We start from the raw sequence: 18,855 nt of genomic DNA on the forward strand, positions 1-18,855 counted from the left end.
AGTAGGGCTACATTTCAAAATTAGAATGAAAATTGTACATGTTCAAATAAAGTGCTTCATTCAGAAAAAAAATGAAGGAAAGAAAAGCTTAAATTTCCCCTTTTCTGATTCACATTTGGACTCAAGAGTCTCATGAAGAATAATAATAATAAATATAAACACATTTTGATAATTGAACAAAGAAGTAGTAGGCTTACCTTTTATTAGTAACCTAACTGTTACGGTTCATTGTTTCTGAAATATGAGGCCTGACTGCTTTGTTCACAGCAACTTGAAAAAAAGAAAATATTAAGCCATGTTTAACGCCACTACAGGCTGAGTCCTTGATTACCTGAAATGTGCACTTTATAATTTTATTTTGTACCACCCTGTTTGGCAATGTTGTTTTTCAGTAAAATAAACCATTTGCATAAATCAAGCTAATCCACTTTTCCATGTTAATAAGAGCATTAAAATGAAAAAGATATTATGGATAAAAAATAAATAAAGGTAGATTTAATTAATTAAGTAAATACTTTGACAGCACTAATTTAAACATTCATATTATTTAACAACTTTGTGTCACTGCCAAACATTATCCTTCGAAAAGTTATTGCATTTACATGAATTTCTCTCTAAATGTTTAAAAAAGTCATGTATGAATATAGTCATGCTTTTTTTGTCATATGATAATGCTACATGTACCAAAACTGCGCAAGATTTTAGAATGTGTGAGATTTTACAAGCGGTTCCCATAGTTCTCCTGTAGAGGGGCTCACTGTGCCGTTTCAAATTGGCACGTTTAATACGTGCTACGGGGTTCTGAGTATATGAGACAGACTATGTTTGGTGCTCAAGTGGGAAGTATTAATGGAAACGAGAAAAGGGGAAATTTAAGCTTTTCGTTCCCTCATTTTTTTCTGATTACAAACTTGTACAATGTTCACATTTTAGTCATTCACTCTTATTTTGAAATGCAGCACTACTGTCAAGTGTCTCACTTTTGTGAGGTCCAACTGCAGCTCCCCACTTGAAAGGGCAATTTGCTAAGAAGTATAGACTGGATTCCACTCAATGACCAAGAATCAGACTTCTTTGCTTTCTTGCTTTTATTTTTAAAAATGTCCAGGTCAAGCCAGGTGAAAAAACCTTGAAATACAAACACAAATAGAAGGTCAAAGAAATATAACCCAAGAAACCATAATCAATTCACATACCCCAAATCCCATACTTAATTTATAATCTACTGGAAATTAACCTCAAAATAAGTAGAAAAAGACCAATATTTTAAGTATCCCAAAACCAAATTAAATACATTTTTAAAACCCTATTTACAATCTTTAGCAGCTTTTAACTCCGGTGAATACACACAAATCATTTTTATCCAATTACTTTTAACTTGAATTCTTTTTAAAACGTAAAATGTTGTCATATTTGTTTATAGTCGGTCATGGCCTGAAGCCATCAAACGCAGAACTGCCTCAATACATCTAATAGCAACATCATCAACATCAGGATCAAACTTATTTGCAAAGAGATGATTTTGTCTCAGTAGCCAGGGGAGGTCACCAGCTCCGTACACACAGACGGCTCTCCGGTGTGCACCCATGCAAGGGGGGTACGGGGCTCCTTTTTTCACATCTCCTTCTAGACTGCTCCACTTCACCGCCCGAGCGAGGGCTTGCATGTCTGACACATCGTACTTGATGTTGGCGGGCGCTGATCCGGGCACGGAGGGCATTCGCTGCAGAGTGGCCCACAAGTGCTCATCAGGGCTGTATGTGTCCCTCTCCCACTCCAGGAGTTGCTGAACCTCTCTGTCCTGCATCACGTGCTCCACAAAGGCTCTGCTGACCACAAAGTAAGCGTTTCCTGTGAACATGGGGCTGCCGATGGGCGGGGGACTCTTCTTCACATTCGTCTTGACCACAGTATCTGTCACGTTGTAATGATACAGCCAACGATCTTTCTTGTAGTTGTTGGTCACCTCCGACTCCATGCTGTTCCTCCCGTTGAGGGCCTTCAGCGTCTGAACCATTTCTGCGTTGCTTTTGATGGGGAAGTCGGTCCCACAGGTGTTCAGCAGGTACTTCCACTGAATCTGTGAATTCAGCAGATCCTTCATGCAGTTCAAATCTGCCTGCACTCTGGACCACGAGGCATAGACCACGCTTTCTAACTTACTGGCTACAAACACGTTAGGAAAGCAGGAGAGAATGGCCTCCACAGCCTTCTGGAATCCTTTAGAGGATTTCTGGTCCACATGCACACAGTAGATGTTCTGAGGAGTGTAAACGGCTCGTAGGAGTCGCTCAAACATCTCAATCTTCTCATGGATCACCATGGAGTAGGCAATGGGAAAATTGTTTTCCTCCTCACTGAGCGGTGCTGTAATGAAACCTCTCTCTTCAATGTAAGAAGAACAGTCCTTTGTCACATTAAGGTAGAAATCCTCAGATAATAAACTTCTTCTTTTCCTGGACGCCAGAAGGACTGCTAGTTCTTCTCTCTTGCCTTCTGTGTCTCCACTGATGATAGCCAAGCAGCCAGGAAGGTCTACAGAGAACTGCTGTGGTATTTTGAGATTAGATGATGACTGCCTGTTTAAGGCAGTTTCCCAAACGACAAAAAAAAGTAACATACCGATGACAATTAGTGAGGGGATCCTCAACATCCAGCTATTCAAAAACCTCGCAAAAACAGCCATGTCCTTGAGATAACCACACGGTAACTCTGTCTTCAGTGCGGGTTGGAGTGTGAGGGTAGTTGTCATGATCACACGCTCATACAGCCCTCTCACTAGGCGTGTCAAGCTAAGACAGGGAAGGAATTTTTAGAAAAATTATTTCTCAACACCATTGTAAACTCAAAAAAAAGGGATCAGTAGACAGTCATTTTTGGCACTACAAGATTTTTAGAGTACGTCTAAGTAATGCTGACTAAAGTGGAACATTATTATATTGCTGTTTAAAAATGATTATTTTCCTACTGTTTATACTAAGAATAACTTCTTAATGAAAGGAAAAAATTAAAGCAAAACTAATTGAATAATTGGGTTCAAAAGCATAAAGAAAAAATAAATATCTTTGCAGATAATACTTTTATTCATCATGTCATCACTTATTGCAATGTTTGACTAATAAATCCTCATAATTTCACAATTCGATCGTAAAATCTTTTTTAAATAAGGCAATTGAGGCCTCAATATAATCAGGCAGAGAAGAGGAGCCCCTCCAACATCTGTACTAATCCCAATTCTTAATGTCCAGTTGAGAATCCTGTTGGTGCGCATTGTTTAATGATGGTAGCATCTACCCATCGCTGCTGTCGTCCTCCAACACAAAGTATTCATAGGCACCCACAAACAGCGAGGAGCAATACATGATAATGCCAAATTCTTCCACTTGCCAAACTGATTTGTGAGCAAAGTTAACTCACCCAATGAGTTGTGATGTGTGTGTGTGTCCCCTCCACCACCGCTGTGATTCTGGAATTGAGCTTTTGTTAAATATTTATGCGTGTGTGTGAGTTTGTGTGTATGTGTGTGTGTGTGTGTGTGTGTATTCTATTTTTAACAATTCAGAAAACATCTCTATGATAATAATAATCCTTCTCTTTACATAGATTTAGTTCAATGAAGTCCATCCTAATGTATTTGAATGATTATTCCCGTCATTTTTGCTTGAGTTACTCCGAGAGGAGGAATAACCCTGATGGCCCCCACTGATTTCCCCCGCCATTGTACAGAAACATCTCACCGTTCTGTCACGTCACTTTCTCAAAGCGCTTCGTAGTTTTAACAAAGGTTTGTTTAGTTTTCTTCTCGCTATTGTTTTAAAGAATGCCTGTGCATCTCTTATCTCTCTGTAGAAACATTTTAGTGCACGTCTCTAATTCTTATCTCTTAGAAAGTTTGAGGAGTTACGTCACAAATTTCCTTTAGCTCTTGAGTAACCTCTCCTAGTTAAACCAAAAATTGTAATAGCTTGTTGAGTTAGAAACTATTTCACATCAGTCACTCATGTTTTTTTTTCCACCACAATGGTGTTTGATGACATTTCATCAATCAATAAACACATTTACTTATTTTTTTAATTCATTCATTCTGAGGTTAAAAATATATTTGCGTGTTTACGGCAATCGCACAATATTACCGTACATTCTCTACCATAAAAATGTATTTGTTTTTCTTTCATCTCGTAATTATTTCTCTCCTGTTCACCATCAGCTCAAGGCTGCGTGTTTGTTTGTATATGACTGGTTGAAAAGGAATCCACCGACTCCACTTGTGTTCTCCCTCTCTCCTCCATCTGAACACCATCCGAAAGCCTTCTCCTTGCACCACTCAAGAAATTGAGTTATGTTTTAGTTTTTTCTGATTGAATATTACCTACAATCAAAGGTACGACACAATTGTCCAAAACGCACTCGAGAAACAAAACCTTGGCTTAGAGTTGCACCACAATAAGCACAAAGTCAGCCTCACTCTGTTTGAAAAACAATACTCACACTGATTTGCAAAACACTAAACACAGTTCTTTTTATTACACACGGAAGTATATCCAGATGTCACTTCCTTGCAGTTGCAAAGCACTGATTATCAAATGTGCCAGTTGGTTAAACACATCCTTCAGGTGCCCAAACACAAGATTGCTTACAGTTTCTGTCATTCATACTCCACAAATGGCAAAACAAACTGTACATTTGCAGGATACTTTCATATGGTAACAAAATGCTTTCAAAACTAATAAAAGCACATTCAAATCAGAAAGATGACAAATTAAAAAAATTATTTTGAAATTGTCACGGTTTGGTCTCTCTTCCTGTTTTAGTTTTAGGTTTCATGTTCCTTGTGGTCTTGGGTTAACTTCACTTCCTGCCTTGTCCCGTGATTGCCTGAGTGTTTCCACCTGTGTCCAATCACCTGCACCTCCCTCGTGTATTTAAGCCCCGTGTGCCTGTTGTCCCTTGTCGTGCCATTGTCTAAATGTCCCTCGTTGTTGGAGCACGTTTTGGTTTGGTTAAAAATAAAGAGCACTTGGATTGAAAACTCTGCGCTTGAGTCCTCCCTGCATCCTGCTTCAGCTGCGATCGTGACAGAAATATAGAAAATCTTAGCACAAAATCAAAAAATGATCAATCCAAGCTAATTGCAATTTCAGCTCAAAGCCAACCCAGGTGTCCTGCTTTACTCTCATCACCATGTTTCAGTAAAAGACGATGGCTTGGAGCTGATTTTGTTTGGTAATAAGGATCACAGAAGACAGGTTGGTTGGGAAAGAGGAGTGATATAAGGTGGAGTGTGTGGAGGACAAAGGAGAGGAAGATATCTGATGAAATACTGTAAATGTTGTGAACCAGGGTCTCACTTTGAGAGAGGCCGGTCTGAGGCTGCTGCCAAATCTGCATCGCTCAACAGTCACGTCAATAGTACAAATTTTCCGGCAAAACAAGAGTTGAGATGATACATATTTGGCCAAAAATGTATTTTGGTACTGCAGACTGCAAGTGTGGTTTCAGTATTGAACAATGCTTGTTCGCAATTGAAAAAAACTAAGTAAAATGAATCAAAGCTGTTGAATGCAGCTTTTCTTGATTACTTAAGCACAATTTGTGTTTTTTTTTAGTTTTTCAAAACAGTACTCACAATTAGCACACCCACAAACTCAATTCACAAAACCACTCAGATCCTTTGCAAAACTCGTGTAAATCAAAACCATATTTTCTTACCATCTGATGCACATAGGACTTTATTCTGCGTATACCAGTTACACACTGCTGTTAAATCTTTTAGCAATTATACGTCACAGCAATTAGAGTAATGTAAGTGAAGTACACTGAGAAAACAAAACATCGTCCACATTTGCACCATAACAACCAACACCATCTCCTTGCTCCACTCAAGATATTTTGTCGATATACTTTTATGAACTTAAGGTTTTGTAGCGTTTCAAACATCACAACCTCATTGTAGTTATCCCAAGCCGACAAGAGAAAGCTACAAAGCTTTCTTACCCGTAATGAAGACAAACGGTTCCGGTTTTGCAAGCAAACGGATCTCGTCACTCCTCCAACTCAAGCGCATCGTGGCCTCACAACCAACCAAACAAGTCCTGTAATGGAGCACAGGGCTTTGAAAAGAGTCATAGACTACCTGTGCACAGTTTTAGGTCCAAATGTCATGCAGGGGGCTGAGGAGGAGGAGGAGAAGGAGGACGCAGAGTGAAGATTCAGCAGAAAGTTCTTTATTCTTTAACAAAAAATCACAGAAAAAACCCTGAAAACAAAAAAATGCTCTGAATAAACTAAGAGCTGAAACGTTCAAAAAGTCAAATGCAAAAACCAAAATCTCTCTTACAGAGATGATGATCCGTGGATCCTAATATATACAGTATATATATATATATTAATTGTATATTATATAGTCCTAATCATCACAATTATATCAAATAAAGGCTTGAAATGCGAAACTACGACCACATCATTCCCATCCTTGCTCCCGGTTTCCGTAAGGATTGAATTCAAGGTCTCTCTTCTTACCCACCAGTGCATCTATGGAAATGCCCCCCCCTATCTGAAAGAACTATTCATCCCCTTAACTACAACTCGATCCCTCCGTTCAACGACCTCAAACCGCCTCCTTCTCCCCAGAACTAAACTCAGCACCATGGGCGATCGGGCTTTCTGTTCCGCGGCTCCTCGGATTTGGAATGCCCTCCCCGAACATCTAAGTGCTCCTCAAAATACTGAGACTTGAAAAAAAGAATTAAATATAAATATGAAATGTTAAATATTAAATGTTGATGTTTTCATGATCTTAACTGTAGCACTGTAGGGGATTTGTTTCAAATGTAAAGTGCATTACAAATAAAATCTATTGTTATTATTATTTAAATATCTCACTTTGCATGTAATGAGTTTATATATTAGTTTCAACTTTTAAGTTGAATTACTGAAAGTAACGAGCTTTTGCACGATGTTCTAATTTTTCGATCTTTGCGTAGCCTTGATGCATGTATGTGTGTCAACTCTGTCTACTGTCTGCGACCATTGAATATCCTGTTTTTACTGAATTTCCTGTTCCTGTTTCTGTTCCTATTGTTAATTTTACACTGATTTCCTCCTTCCTCGTATAAACACTAGCCTAGTGAGAGGGCGGTATGAGCGTGTGATCATGACAACTACCCTCACACTCCAACCCGCACTGAAGACAGAGTTACCGTGTGGTTATCTCAAGGACATGGCTTTTTTCGCGAGGTCGTTGAAAAAATGGATGTTGAGGATCCCCTCACTAATTGTTATCGGTATGTTACTTTTTTTTGTCCTTTCGAAAACTGCCCTAAACAGGCAGTCATCATCTAATCTCAAAATACCACAGCAGTTCTCTGTAGACCTTCCTGGCTGCTTGGCTATCATCAGTGGAGACACAGAAGGCAAGAGAGAAGAACTAGCAGTCCTTCTGGCATCCAGGAAAAGAAGAAGTTTGTTATCTGAGGATTTCTACCTTAATGTAACAAAGGACTGTTCTTCTTACATTGAAGAGAGAGGTTTCATTACAGCACCGCTCAGTGAGGAGGAAAACAATTTTCCCATTGCCTACTCCATGGTGATCCATGAGAAGATTGAGATGTTTGAGCGACTCCTGCGAGCCGTTTACACTCCTCAGAACATCTACTGTGTGCATGTGGACCAGAAATCCTCTCAAGGATTCCAGAAGGCTGTGGAGGCCATTCTCTCCTGCTTTCCTAACGTGTTTGTAGCCAGTAAGTTAGAAAGCGTGGTCTATGCCTCGTGGTCCAGAGTGCAGGCAGATTTGAACTGCATGAAGGATCTGCTGAATTCACAGATTCAGTGGAAGTACCTGCTGAACACCTGTGGGACCGACTTCCCCATCAAAAGCAACGCAGAAATGGTTCAGACGTTGAAGGCCCTCAACGGGAGGAACAGCATGGAGTCGGAGGTGGCCAACAACTACAAGAAAGATCGTTGGCTGTATCATTACAACGTGACTGATACTGTGGTCAAGACGAATGTGAAGAAGAGTCCCCCGCCCATCGGCAGCACCATGTTCACAGGAAACGCTTACTTTGTGGTCAGCAGAGCCTTTGTGGAGCACGTGATGCAGGACAGAGAGGTTCAGCAACTCCTGGAGTGGGAGAGGGACACATACAGCCCTGATGAGCACTTGTGGGCCACTCTGCAGCGAATGCCCTCCGTGCCCGGATCAGCGCCCGCCAACATCAAGTACGATGTGTCAGACATGCAAGCCCTCGCTCGGGCGGTGAAGTGGAGCTATCTAGAAGGAGATGTGAAAAAAGGAGCCCCGTACCCCCCTTGCATGGGTGCACACCGGAGAGCCGTCTGTGTGTACGGAGCTGGTGACCTCCCCTGGCTACTGAGACAAAATCATCTCTTTGCAAATAAGTTTGATCCTGATGTTGATGATGTTGCTATTAGATGTATTGAGGCAGTTCTGCGTTTGAAGGCTACGATATGACATTTTGTATATATTAAGATCTATATATTGTGAAGCTAGAATACGAATGCTTATATTATTGTCAAGATATTGTTACGGGTCTAGCCAAGAAATCAGAATTTTTTATAAAAATGATTTTAATGGAATCTGTATTTGGTGTGGCATCTAGTGGACAGTCAAAGGAAGAGCTGTTTAAAGCAAAAAACAAACACACGACTTAATACATAATTATTTCAATCTTGTCAGATGTACTTGATACATTGGTGTACTTTGGTCATTTTACAAATATGTTACCCCAGCATAAATGGAATGAAAAGATACAAAACAATGAGGTGGATCAATGGGTTTACTTGAAGAAAATATTAAATTAAGACCTACATCTTTGCTTTAGATTGTTGCTCTCATAAATGCTTTCCATCCACAAAAGCAAAGGGAAAGTTCAAGTGAAGGGAAACTTTTACCTGGGCAAGATTTTAATTTGGAGAACATCAGCAGTGAACATTGAAAAAAGGTGCTGTCAGAAGGTGTTCTATGAAACGATAGTGAATGGGTCAGACACCTACAATGCATTGTAAAAACCAGAGCAACCATAAAAATATATTAATTTCTCTCTGTTGACACCCTTTGAATATAAATATATATTTAAATGTAATAAAGCAGAACATGCAGCAACCGCCTGTAACAGAGTGCCTTAAATAACGTGCAGACACACCAGTAACACCCAGAAGATAAGTATGACATATTTCGGCAGTAAATATAAAATAAAGATTAAAAACGTTTCAGACAGCATGTGGGCAAAAATGCTGAAGATCGAGCTGTAAAAAGTTCCACGGTGTGACGGGCAGCATAGTTTGAAAAAAAAAAAGGCACTTTGATGACGTGGAGAGTCGCGGCTGTTCGAAGCGTTCTCCTCCAGCGCGGCGTGATGCTGACGGTCACTCTGGAGCAGCAGCCGCTGCGATCTCCACTTTGCCGTGCATGCTCTGGTCAATTCTGCAGACAAATGCAACAATCATCAGACCTCTGCGTGCCAGGGGTCGCAGGTCTTCTGTCATAGAGGCGACCGGCCACCGTACTGCCCACAAACCCACTTTACATTAGAATCACATCGCAAAATGTAGCCATTGCCCTTGTACCGTTAAAAAGGGAATTACTTTCTAGACTTATCAGACTTCTGCTGAAGTAGGCTCCCTCTGCAAATAGTGGAACAATAAGAAATGTATACATAATGTATTACACCGATGTGTCAACAAACCTTTACATTGCAAGCAAGTGCAACCGTTGTGCGATGTTGGTCGTTCCTGACTCAGAGCTCAGAGGCGTGATGTGTGAGGCTTTAGAAGAACCACCATGCAACGCATATCACAACGCAACAGTAATTCAGTGAATACATGTTGTTTGAATATGACACAATATCTGTGCTAATGAAGAACCCTCACACTATCATTTCTGTGTGCTTGAGCAACGTTGACAAAAGGTTGGGGGCAATAATTAAAACATCAGCAGAGAGTGGGTGGGCAGTGAGTGTGCAGTGAGTCATGCAAAGAGCTGTGGGAGTGAACCGGGCCAAGTGTTTGGTGAGGGCGAGTTTCTGAGGGGAGCCTTGTGAAGGCATGACAGCGGTGCAACCGCGAAGCCACAGTGAGTAAGACCAACTGCTTCCTCGTAGTCCCGCCCCCACGCTCTTGTACAAACGCAAACAAACTTACCCAACATCAACCACATCAAATGCAATGCCTGTTTTAATAAAAGACACATGCAAGTCACTGCTACACAAAGCCCCGACTTTATTATCAGAGAGAAGCAAGGAAATCGTTTACCTTTAAAAACTATTCTGGCTTGTTATTGACATACATCTTTAATTCAGCATCCCAGTGGAAACAAGTGCCTTGTGTTATCAAAGTGCACCCATAGAGTATATGTGATGTTATTATGAGGCAATAAATTTAACCAGAAATGACTTTGAAATGAACATCACATAATTGGCTCAGAAAAAAGATGTCACCAGGCCGTCTACTTCTACTTCTACTTTTGGGAAAACAAATCAAACAGCTCGTCAGTCTGTTTCTAGGGAAGAATCTACTGTGAGAAAGATGTGGGAGGTTTAGGGAAGCTGATTGTCGGGTTTAGGCGGAAAGGGAAGAGCAATTTATCCTAATACAAAGACTTCGAGGTGCATTGGTGCGTTTCTGAGAGCCAACGGATCATTTTGTTGTTAGTTTCGTGAAATGCAAAAAGAATGCCGAGTTTGACCCTGGGTGCAAGTGCATATACCTTTTACGGCTTTTCCTATTTTTTTCGTCGTCAAACCTTAAGAGGGGGCAGGGAAATGGAGTTAAGGAGAAGAGAATTACACAGCCAATAGAAAACCAGACATCCAAAAGAGAAAAAAACATTTGGTGCGATTCGAAGCATTTCTGACTTTCCGAATACCTCGTTGACATAAGACCCGCGAGGTAAGCTACATCCAGCATGAATTACAGCGTGAGCAATTGCCCAGCATGCACAACAATGTACGGCCCTATCAATTTGCATTTTATACATGTTTTTTTGTTGCATACGGATCTCTACCTTCATCAGAAAAACATACAGTGGACGTAAGACAACATTGCATATGGGCAGAAAGTGTCCATGATATGTGAAAATGATTAAGTCCTGTTCGGTAATATTGGGGCTTTGAACGAAGATGAATGGTCTTAAATTTGAAGCGAGTCAGACTCTCAGCCATTGACACACAGCCTTGCAGGAGGAGCAGACTGTTGGTGAAACACCACTTACGGATGAAATGTAAACAATACTTAGCAGACTAGTCAGAGCTGACACTGCGTATGCACGACGCGGTACCAGAATACCTGCTAGATGTTGAGAACCAAATGGAAGGAAAAACAAGGAGGTGCCTCAAAGGGTTGAAATTTGATAAACGAAACGATTTGTTGTGTTTGGACCCGGTTGAGATGAGGCCTGTAGGAAGAGGAAGAACTGGAAGGGGATCTTGGCAGAATCCCTCCTTTACTAATTCTGGAGAGCAGCCAGGTATTGTTCCACTGCACGGCAGTCAAATCAGAAAATGTAAATGAAAACAAAAACGGTTTTGCTCCTACTTTCAACAAAGAACCAGTCTGATCAAATATGTAAAAGTAAAACATGGGAGTTCTTACTACATGAACATCTTTTCATCCCTCAGGTTATTAAAAACCACAGCGTCAAATCACAAAGTTGTCTGATATGGCTTTGGATTTATATCTATTAGCCATTAACCTTTGTGTGTAATATGGCTGAAACGTTTGAGTGGAGCACTTACTGTTTGATACAATCTGGTATGGACACGTACTCCATCGGAACAAGTTCTCCGAGGTCTGTCAAGCTGAACACATACTGGATTTTCTGACTAAATTTAGAACTGAAAAGGAAGAAATTGATACGTTACTGGAGAAGATCTTCATTTCCTTAAACGAGCCACCTTAAACATTAAAGTTACCTTATGAAAGGCTTTGTGAGTGTCAGCAGCGTGCGAATAAACCAAGAAGGATGGACGATTATCAAAGACTTTAAGTTCTTCCGCAACCTGTAGAGAAAGAGTGAGAGAAGCCGTCAACAGCTTATGATGATGATGATGATGATGATGCTGCTGCGGTTCTTTAGTTCAGCATATTTAGTAAAAAGAAAAAAAAAGGACCCACCTTCTGTCAATCTGCTGATAACATTTTCGGAGCCAGCCAACCGTTGGCATCTTTTTCCGAGAGGTCGCCCCATTCAAATACACAATCATATAGTTCTCAGCGACCAAAAGCTCCAGCGTGCCAATGACGTACCTGGAGGACACAAGGAACTTTTATAAGCACTGGTCCTAAAAAGTGCACTTTAAAAACAACACAGGACACCAAATAAACACTTACTTGAATAAATTGTCCATGATGTATTTATAATTCGGTTTATTGCTTTCAGGCATAAAGCACACTGCGAACACAATTATGGCATTCAGACCGTCTCCATAGTAACCTACAGTGAAAAGTCATAACATGAAAAATTGATGTTTCACGCTTCAAAAAGTATTTCTTTGACAATATTGAATGAACACAGAGAAATATAGCCCAGCTTGTTCCTCAAAGAACAGCAACATACTACCACGCTATTGCATTTATGTTTTTGGCCCATTTTTAACAACGTAATGCGACCGACCTCCGTGGCTGATGACCCTCTTGTAAGGCTCGATGGCCTTCATGTCCACTCGGTGTTCCTGGTCCCCGATACGAAACACCCTCCAGCGCCGGCCCTCCTCCCTCTCCTCCGAGGCGGAGTACTCCTGCACCGACTCCACGCCCTTCTGAAGCAGCTCTGTGGCTTTCGGCTTGGGCAGATCGTCTAAAAGGAGAGGGAGCATTTTTAAACGTGCAGCTGGGACGCTACACCGCCCGGATGTGATGGATGTCTGATGTGATCAAATCAGATCCAATGTCATCAAATCCTTCATCAAATTAATCTATCATTTTTAAATTAACTTTAAAAAAACATGCATTTGAATCAATGGATATTCACATTAATGTTTTTTTATTTTTAACTTTTGTATCTGGATGGCATGCTTTCTCTTTGAATCAACACCAACAATGAGTCCCTTTCACTTGAGGTCAGCATTTACGATTACCTGATTCAGTTTCCTGTGGGGAAACCCTGCTAATGTTTCCTGCATGAGAAATAAAGTCAAGCAAACACTGCTGAAACCGCAGACCACTTCTGTGAATTGTATGTAGGGAGTATAGGCAGCTGCATGCGAAGTAGAACGAGATAGAAGTGAACAGTGGTCCAATCCACGGAACGTAAATTACTGCTCAGATGTTTAGAAACACCTACCAAATCTTTAATTTAAAATCCCCAAATATCCAGTTGAAGGCTAAATTCACTGGGCCCACATGTCTTATACTTTAATGTAATTTTCTGAGACATTTTCTTGTGAAATATGAGACACTAGTAATCAAACTGGCCATGTTGCCAAATGTCGACGTTGCAGAATTGATTGGATCTTCAAAAACAAAGAAAATTTCAGACAGAAAAAAAATAACATGCAAAATGAATAGTTTAAAGTGCATTCAACTGAAAATGAAGTGTGCAAAAGACAAAACCTCCCCCCCCGATTTGTTCAAACAACTCAAGACAGAAAATAATCTGGACAATAGGAGTTGATTGACGTATGGTTGGCAGAACAAAATGGGGGCTGTCCAGCAGACCTTACCACGAGGAAGAGAGAAACCTGTTGCTGGCCTGCAGCCTGTTTCCAGGCTGAGAAGGGAAACAACTCTTCCGTGTGAAAAAGAGGAAGGCAGTGTGGAAACACAGAAACAACAAAGCACATTAACTACGCTCTAAGCAATCCGCTTCCCATTCAAACCTGTACAACAAGGACAGCACATACAGACGGATCCCGAGAAGGAGAATGTTCTCATGGCTAAATTACACGTCGCTGGAGTCCACTTTAAAAAGCGCTCTTTCATGTCTCGAAACATCATCGTGTGATATAAAGTTCTTACCTTCCCACTCAAACTCATTGCTATTGTCTGATGGTGTGTCTATGTCATCGAGGTCCAGCTCTGTGCTTTCATCCAGCTCGTCAGAGAGAAGAGAGCTTTCGCTGTGGTCGAGTGTGAGACTGATGTCGGGGGCTGCGAGCTTCTTCTTTGCCTTCTTGCCGTGTCCCTTTGCATAGCCTGTGGTGGATGGAAAATGGTTGGTGCTTATACGGTTTGTGCGATCCCGATACGTCAGCATTGTTATTATACAATTCTGTTGGTCACAGAGCTACGACGAGGCTGCGATTTAGTCTGAAAAAACCAAGTGGCATCTTCCAGCATCGGTACCAAATCCCCTCTTTGTTTACTTTCCCTCCGAAGAAAACACTGTCGGAGAGGATTTTGTGATAAAAGAATATGAAGGGAGATAAAAGCCCCCCATAATCATTTTTGCTAGAAAAAAAGAAAGAAGACGTAGGGTTTCAGTGACTAATAGCTTTCTCAACACACAGGCATGGGGGTTGTACCTTGAGACTTAAAAGAATGTGTTATTCAATATTGGAAAGTAGGTCACTTTTCAATGTTTCGTTTTCATTACCAGGGTCTATTTCTTCAGAAGCTCCTCCAAAAAGTTCATCTTCAAGCTCCTCCTCCTCGGGTAGAGGCCTAAAAAAACAAAAAACAGCAGGGGATCATGCCTTCAGAAAGATTATATTCCTTGTGACTTTCAATGGACAACCTGATAGAAAGCTCTGAACCATGACTTATACGGGATTCACAACATTAGGAGAGATTGACAGTACCGTGGAAAGTCCTCATCTTGCCACTCTTCCTTCAGTTCAACTCCCTCCAGTCTTAGGCGAGCTTCTGATGTAGCAACGGACTCTTGACGCTCCAGGCTGTCAATGGGAATTCAAAATGGTTATGCCATCTTTTATGATTAGTGCTTTCTAATTGTAAAAAGGTCTTCTTGTATTACAAAAATATTATGATCAAGGGCAGAGGAAGCACAGATCATCTGTGACGAACCCAAACACATAACTAGTTGTCCAACGACAGCTGCTTGTGATTTGTACAGTCGCCAAAAGGATTATGTGGAAACATTAAAACGGTAATTAAAGTCAATGTCGTTTTGTTTCTTGGGTTTTTACGTAAGCAACCAAAACTAAGTGAGTGAAAATTAATGGTAACTGATTAAACATAATAAAATCAATACACTTGAACACAGCTGCACAAAACCACAGCTTTTTTTTCTTTCAAAATCTACAAACACACAACCGAGCGTGGGGATATCCATGTTCTTAATGGGAAAGAGAATGTTGAGAAAATGTGACAAACACTGGAACAATTGTAGCAAGAGATTGCGTGCCATGTGTTTTCACCCAAAACCAATACAGTTTTAGTCACATTGCACATGGCATGACAGGGGGACCAGTAATATGGAGAGGAACACGGCCCACGTCAATGTTGCACTGTTTATATGAATACAACTGGAAGAAAAAAAAAACTGAATGAAAACCCAACCAAAGTTTTGATGTAAAGGGTCCCTATTGCATTTTAGGATGAACACCTGCTAATTACCACCTCAGCTTTACATCCACTCAACAAGAACCCTGCCTATGTTAATATGCTTCTCCACCATCACAACAGGCCTCCAAGCTCAGGCCAGATATGCTTATTTCCTATTGTCCTGTAAACCCAACACTCTGGTTCTTCAAAGACGTGCTGATCAGTAGTTTGCGGTCCTGCAGAGTGGTTCCACAGGCCCTGAAAGAGTTTCAGTTTGCGACCTGCCAGTGGTCGAATAATCAGATCGCTGGCTTTTTAAAAAGCTTACAAGCTTATGTTAAGGGCTTAGTTTACAAACCATAAGGCTACTTACCAATGCTGATCATGGTGTCTGTATCTCCGCTGTACTGAGCTCTCTTTGATACACTAATAACATACAAAACTGCATTTGCGCTCCCAGACACAAAAACATTCTGGGCATTTGGCACGTATGATTTGAGAAAGTTTAGCGCTTTGCTCACGCATAGTGCTGATCCCAACATTACATCAGAAATCCACGTGAGGGGGGCAGAACTGCTACAGGAATGCGGTTCCCTTAAAAATAAAAAGTTGAATGAAAGTTTCAAAACTGGACTCTCAGTAAAGCATCCAGCGGGAGGCTAAATTAAGCGGTTTGAACTAAGAGGTGTTTTATTGTATGCCACCACAGTCATTGTTTACTAGAACCTACAAAAAGGCCTTTGAGAATGACAGCTACACCAACACAACATAATGTTAAAAGTTACCATTCATGGAACTTGAACCAAAACTTGTCCTGATGTTCGTTTTCTGGTTACAACAGCTGTGTTTCGACTACTAGATCTTCATAGATCTTCATTTGTGGAGCTTAAAACGAATGTGATATTGGCAATAAAAGGAGGATAAAACTGGAAGACATTTAACAAAACCCTTGAACCCAAGAGGCACTGCGGCCTGGGGGAAACAGCATCTTCGCAACGGGAAAGAACACAACCTAAAAGCATTTATTATTGCATGTATTAAGTTGTCCTTCTGGACAAACACGAAACGGGAAGTTGCATCTAAGTGTACAGACCTTCCGATGGGCCCGGGTGGTGATCGTGGCTGGGGAAGGCTGACCGGGGAAGAGCTCCTCGCTCCCCGCTGCTGCTGCTGCTCATTGTCTGGACTCGTCCTTTCCTGTGGCGCACCTCTTGTTTGGCTCACACTCCTCTCCTGAAGAGCCTCTTCGCCATTTTCCACCGCGGAAGCGGTGCTATTTCCCAATGCGTCCGATTCCCCCGCATCGCCTTCTCCCGACGCCGGAGAAGACGAGGGACTGGACGTCCGTCGGGTGCCCGGCCCCCCGTCGGTCCACCCGGGTGTGACTAAACCTGGGCTCCTTTTGTTCAAATCCATACCACTGACACCCTTCAGCACCGCGTCGCTCTCGATCTCATCCGACGCCATGGTGCCCCCCCCTGTCGCCTCAGAGAACAAGTCCGGCAATAACAAGTTAAAACACCGGGTTGCAAAGTAGACTTAACGTTGAATCAGTCAGATGAACAACTTCGTGGAAAGTTGTTAGCTAGCGTGCTAGCACTCACTTGCAGCACTGCTGGCCAGGAGGAGTGTTGTTGTTGACAGTTAACTTAAGTAATGCAAACCGCAATGGGATACAGCAAATAGTGTTAAATGTCGCACAGGGTGCACGGACAGTCACTTTCTTTTAAGTACGAACTCAGGAGACTGAAATGGTGTGTTAGCTCTGCATGAGCAACAGCACGCAGTGATCCTGCTTATGAATGTCCTCCCTTCCTTCCTTCCTTCCTTCCTTCAAGACATGGGGTTCTCCTGCCGACGTAACATTAGCCACGCTAGCGTAAGTTATATGCTACAGTTGGTTAGCTGACTAATTTAGCCACAGCGAAAGACAAGATAATGTTGTCCACTTGACAGCGAACGTTACTTTATGAAATCGATCCGGTTGTCGACTACGACACGAGACACGGACGAGCGATACATGGATGTGTGTGAAAAACAACGACGGTATCCGCTGTTCTCACCAGCCGGGTCCAGCGACAATTTCCGTAGTGCTTTGCGGCAGCGCTAGCGTCAGCTAATGCTAGCTAACCGGAGCTAACCTAGCGGCGGGGAGCGTGCTGCTGTTGTGTTTACTGACGGTTCGTATCTGGACTTTCGACGTCCACCGAACAAGTGCAAAGTAAAGAAAAATCAAGCTAATCTTAAATTTGGTTTTATTAAAATGTATCGTTTTGATGTTCCAAATATAATATACAAATGTCACTTTTTTCAGTTTCAAGTGTTAAAACGACCCAAGCGAAATTGATTTAATGTCTTTATCATGATAATAAATAAATACATTTGAGTTTGATTTGTATGTAAAGTTAGACATAATATTAGTCTAAATATTTCCGAATATGGTAAATGATAGAACCTGGCATCGCTGTCAGATGTGGTCCTTCCTTGAACTGTAGGTGTCAGTCACGTACAGTCTATGGTGTCGATATCCTTTATACTCCAGACTTGGATTTTCCTTTCTGGCTTTTTGGAAACAGTGATCTGTAAAAAATGTGAAATTTTGATACCACATATATTGCTCATGTCTAAGAAAGCAAAAAAATACTTAGATACATCAGATCTTTTTACTAAATACAAAAAAGTAGTCGATAACATTTTAATATAGCCTGCTCATTTTGTATGTATTTCTGTTAATAGCTATATTTACAGCATGTTGAAATATATGCCACCTCAAACCGCTAATAACCTGTTTTCATCGAAAAGTTGAAATACCCTTTAACGGAGGATCTCTCTGAATTGGGCGAGGTTTGCTATCAGCCTAAAAACAAAGTGACCTCTTCACATTCTAACTATCAGAGTGCAACTGCAGAAGATAAGAACAGACACATTAAAACAAACAGAACAATGTAATAAAAAGAAGAAATAGATATCTAAGCCACAAATTTGCTTTTATGTTATTTCACAAGTAATGCATTCCATCAAAGTTCCTGTCCCTGTTTTATTTAATACTTGTTATTAAAAAAAAATACACAAAAAATTGGTCTTTGAACTACAAACTTACATTTATGTAGATCATATTTGCCAAGAATAGTAAATTGATTTCATTACATATTAAAGGTGTGTAATTTTGTCTGATTTTTTTTGCGTCACCATATCATCATATCAAGTTTTGCTTTGATGTCTGATGATAGAAATGCGGTTCATGTGGTAAAATGAGGATTTTCAGATGTAACCATAAAGGAGGAAGGAATTAAGTTGTTATTACTATTATTATAACAATACATATTCTTCTTTTAGGTAGCTTTGTAGCGGTACAGCATATTATCAGTATCGACAAAATCATCACATTAG

The 18,855-nt window shown here is 40.9% G+C and overlaps 3 protein-coding genes across 9 annotated transcripts; 1 reads left to right on the forward strand and 2 right to left on the reverse strand.

Moving 5' to 3' along the window:
• Positions 1–1,317: 1,317 nt before the first annotated feature.
• LOC119195990 (beta-1,3-galactosyl-O-glycosyl-glycoprotein beta-1,6-N-acetylglucosaminyltransferase 3-like) lies at positions 1,318–2,708 on the reverse strand. The gene has a single exon (XM_037451348.2). The coding sequence runs from the start codon at positions 2,684–2,686 to the stop codon at positions 1,418–1,420; it is 1,269 nt and encodes a 422-aa protein (XP_037307245.2). The 5' UTR covers positions 2,687–2,708; the 3' UTR covers positions 1,318–1,417.
• A 4,432-nt stretch (positions 2,709–7,140) lies between these two features.
• Positions 7,141–8,998, forward strand: LOC119195956 (beta-1,3-galactosyl-O-glycosyl-glycoprotein beta-1,6-N-acetylglucosaminyltransferase 3-like). Its single transcript, XM_037451307.2, has one exon. It carries the CDS (start codon positions 7,154–7,156, stop codon positions 8,474–8,476), a length of 1,323 nt encoding a protein of 440 aa, XP_037307204.2. The 5' UTR covers positions 7,141–7,153; the 3' UTR covers positions 8,477–8,998.
• Positions 8,788–17,652, reverse strand: bnip2 (BCL2 interacting protein 2). 7 transcript variants are annotated; one of them, XM_037451305.2, is made up of 12 exons: positions 16,559–17,652; positions 14,760–14,855; positions 14,555–14,622; positions 13,978–14,154; positions 12,635–12,817; positions 12,352–12,454; positions 12,136–12,267; positions 11,934–12,020; positions 11,757–11,855; positions 10,730–10,765; positions 10,165–10,192; positions 8,788–9,448 (listed from the first exon to the last, which is right to left on the reverse strand). In XM_037451305.2, the coding sequence occupies exons 1-11, from the start codon at positions 16,930–16,932 to the stop codon at positions 10,180–10,182; spliced, it is 1,368 nt and encodes a 455-aa protein (XP_037307202.1). In that variant the 5' UTR covers positions 16,933–17,652; the 3' UTR covers positions 8,788–9,448; positions 10,165–10,179. The 7 variants fall into 7 exon arrangements, 6 of the variants coding, with proteins under 6 accessions (XP_037307202.1, XP_037307201.1, XP_037307197.1 ...); XM_037451304.2 differs by having other exon boundaries at positions 8,788–9,648; XR_005114254.2 differs by having other exon boundaries at positions 10,165–10,765.
• Positions 17,653–18,855: the final 1,203 nt, after the last annotated feature.

The sequence above is a fragment of the Pungitius pungitius genome, chromosome 6 (assembly GCF_949316345.1).
Source record: "Pungitius pungitius chromosome 6, fPunPun2.1, whole genome shotgun sequence".
NCBI classification, from domain to species: Eukaryota; Metazoa; Chordata; class Actinopteri; order Perciformes; family Gasterosteidae; genus Pungitius; species Pungitius pungitius.

What these genes read in the sequence shown, in the direction of transcription:
- LOC119195956 (XM_037451307.2), top strand. Translation starts at nt 7,154, where the DNA reads ATGACAACTACCCTCACACTCCAACCCGCACTGAAGACAGAGTTACCG.
- LOC119195990 (XM_037451348.2), bottom strand. Translation starts at nt 2,686, where the DNA reads ATGGCTGTTTTTGCGAGGTTTTTGAATAGCTGGATGTTGAGGATCCCC.
- bnip2 (XM_037451300.2), bottom strand. Translation starts at nt 16,932, where the DNA reads ATGGCGTCGGATGAGATCGAGAGCGACGCGGTGCTGAAGGGTGTCAGT. An exon ending in GAGGGTCATCAGCCACGGAG is followed by an intron (nt 12,455 to 12,634) that starts GTCGGTCGCATT and finishes TTTTCACTGTAG; the next exon opens with GTTACTATGGAGACGGTCTG. An exon ending in CTCACAAAGCCTTTCATAAG is followed by an intron (nt 11,856 to 11,933) that starts GTAACTTTAATG and finishes CTTCCTTTTCAG; the next exon opens with TTCTAAATTTAGTCAGAAAA.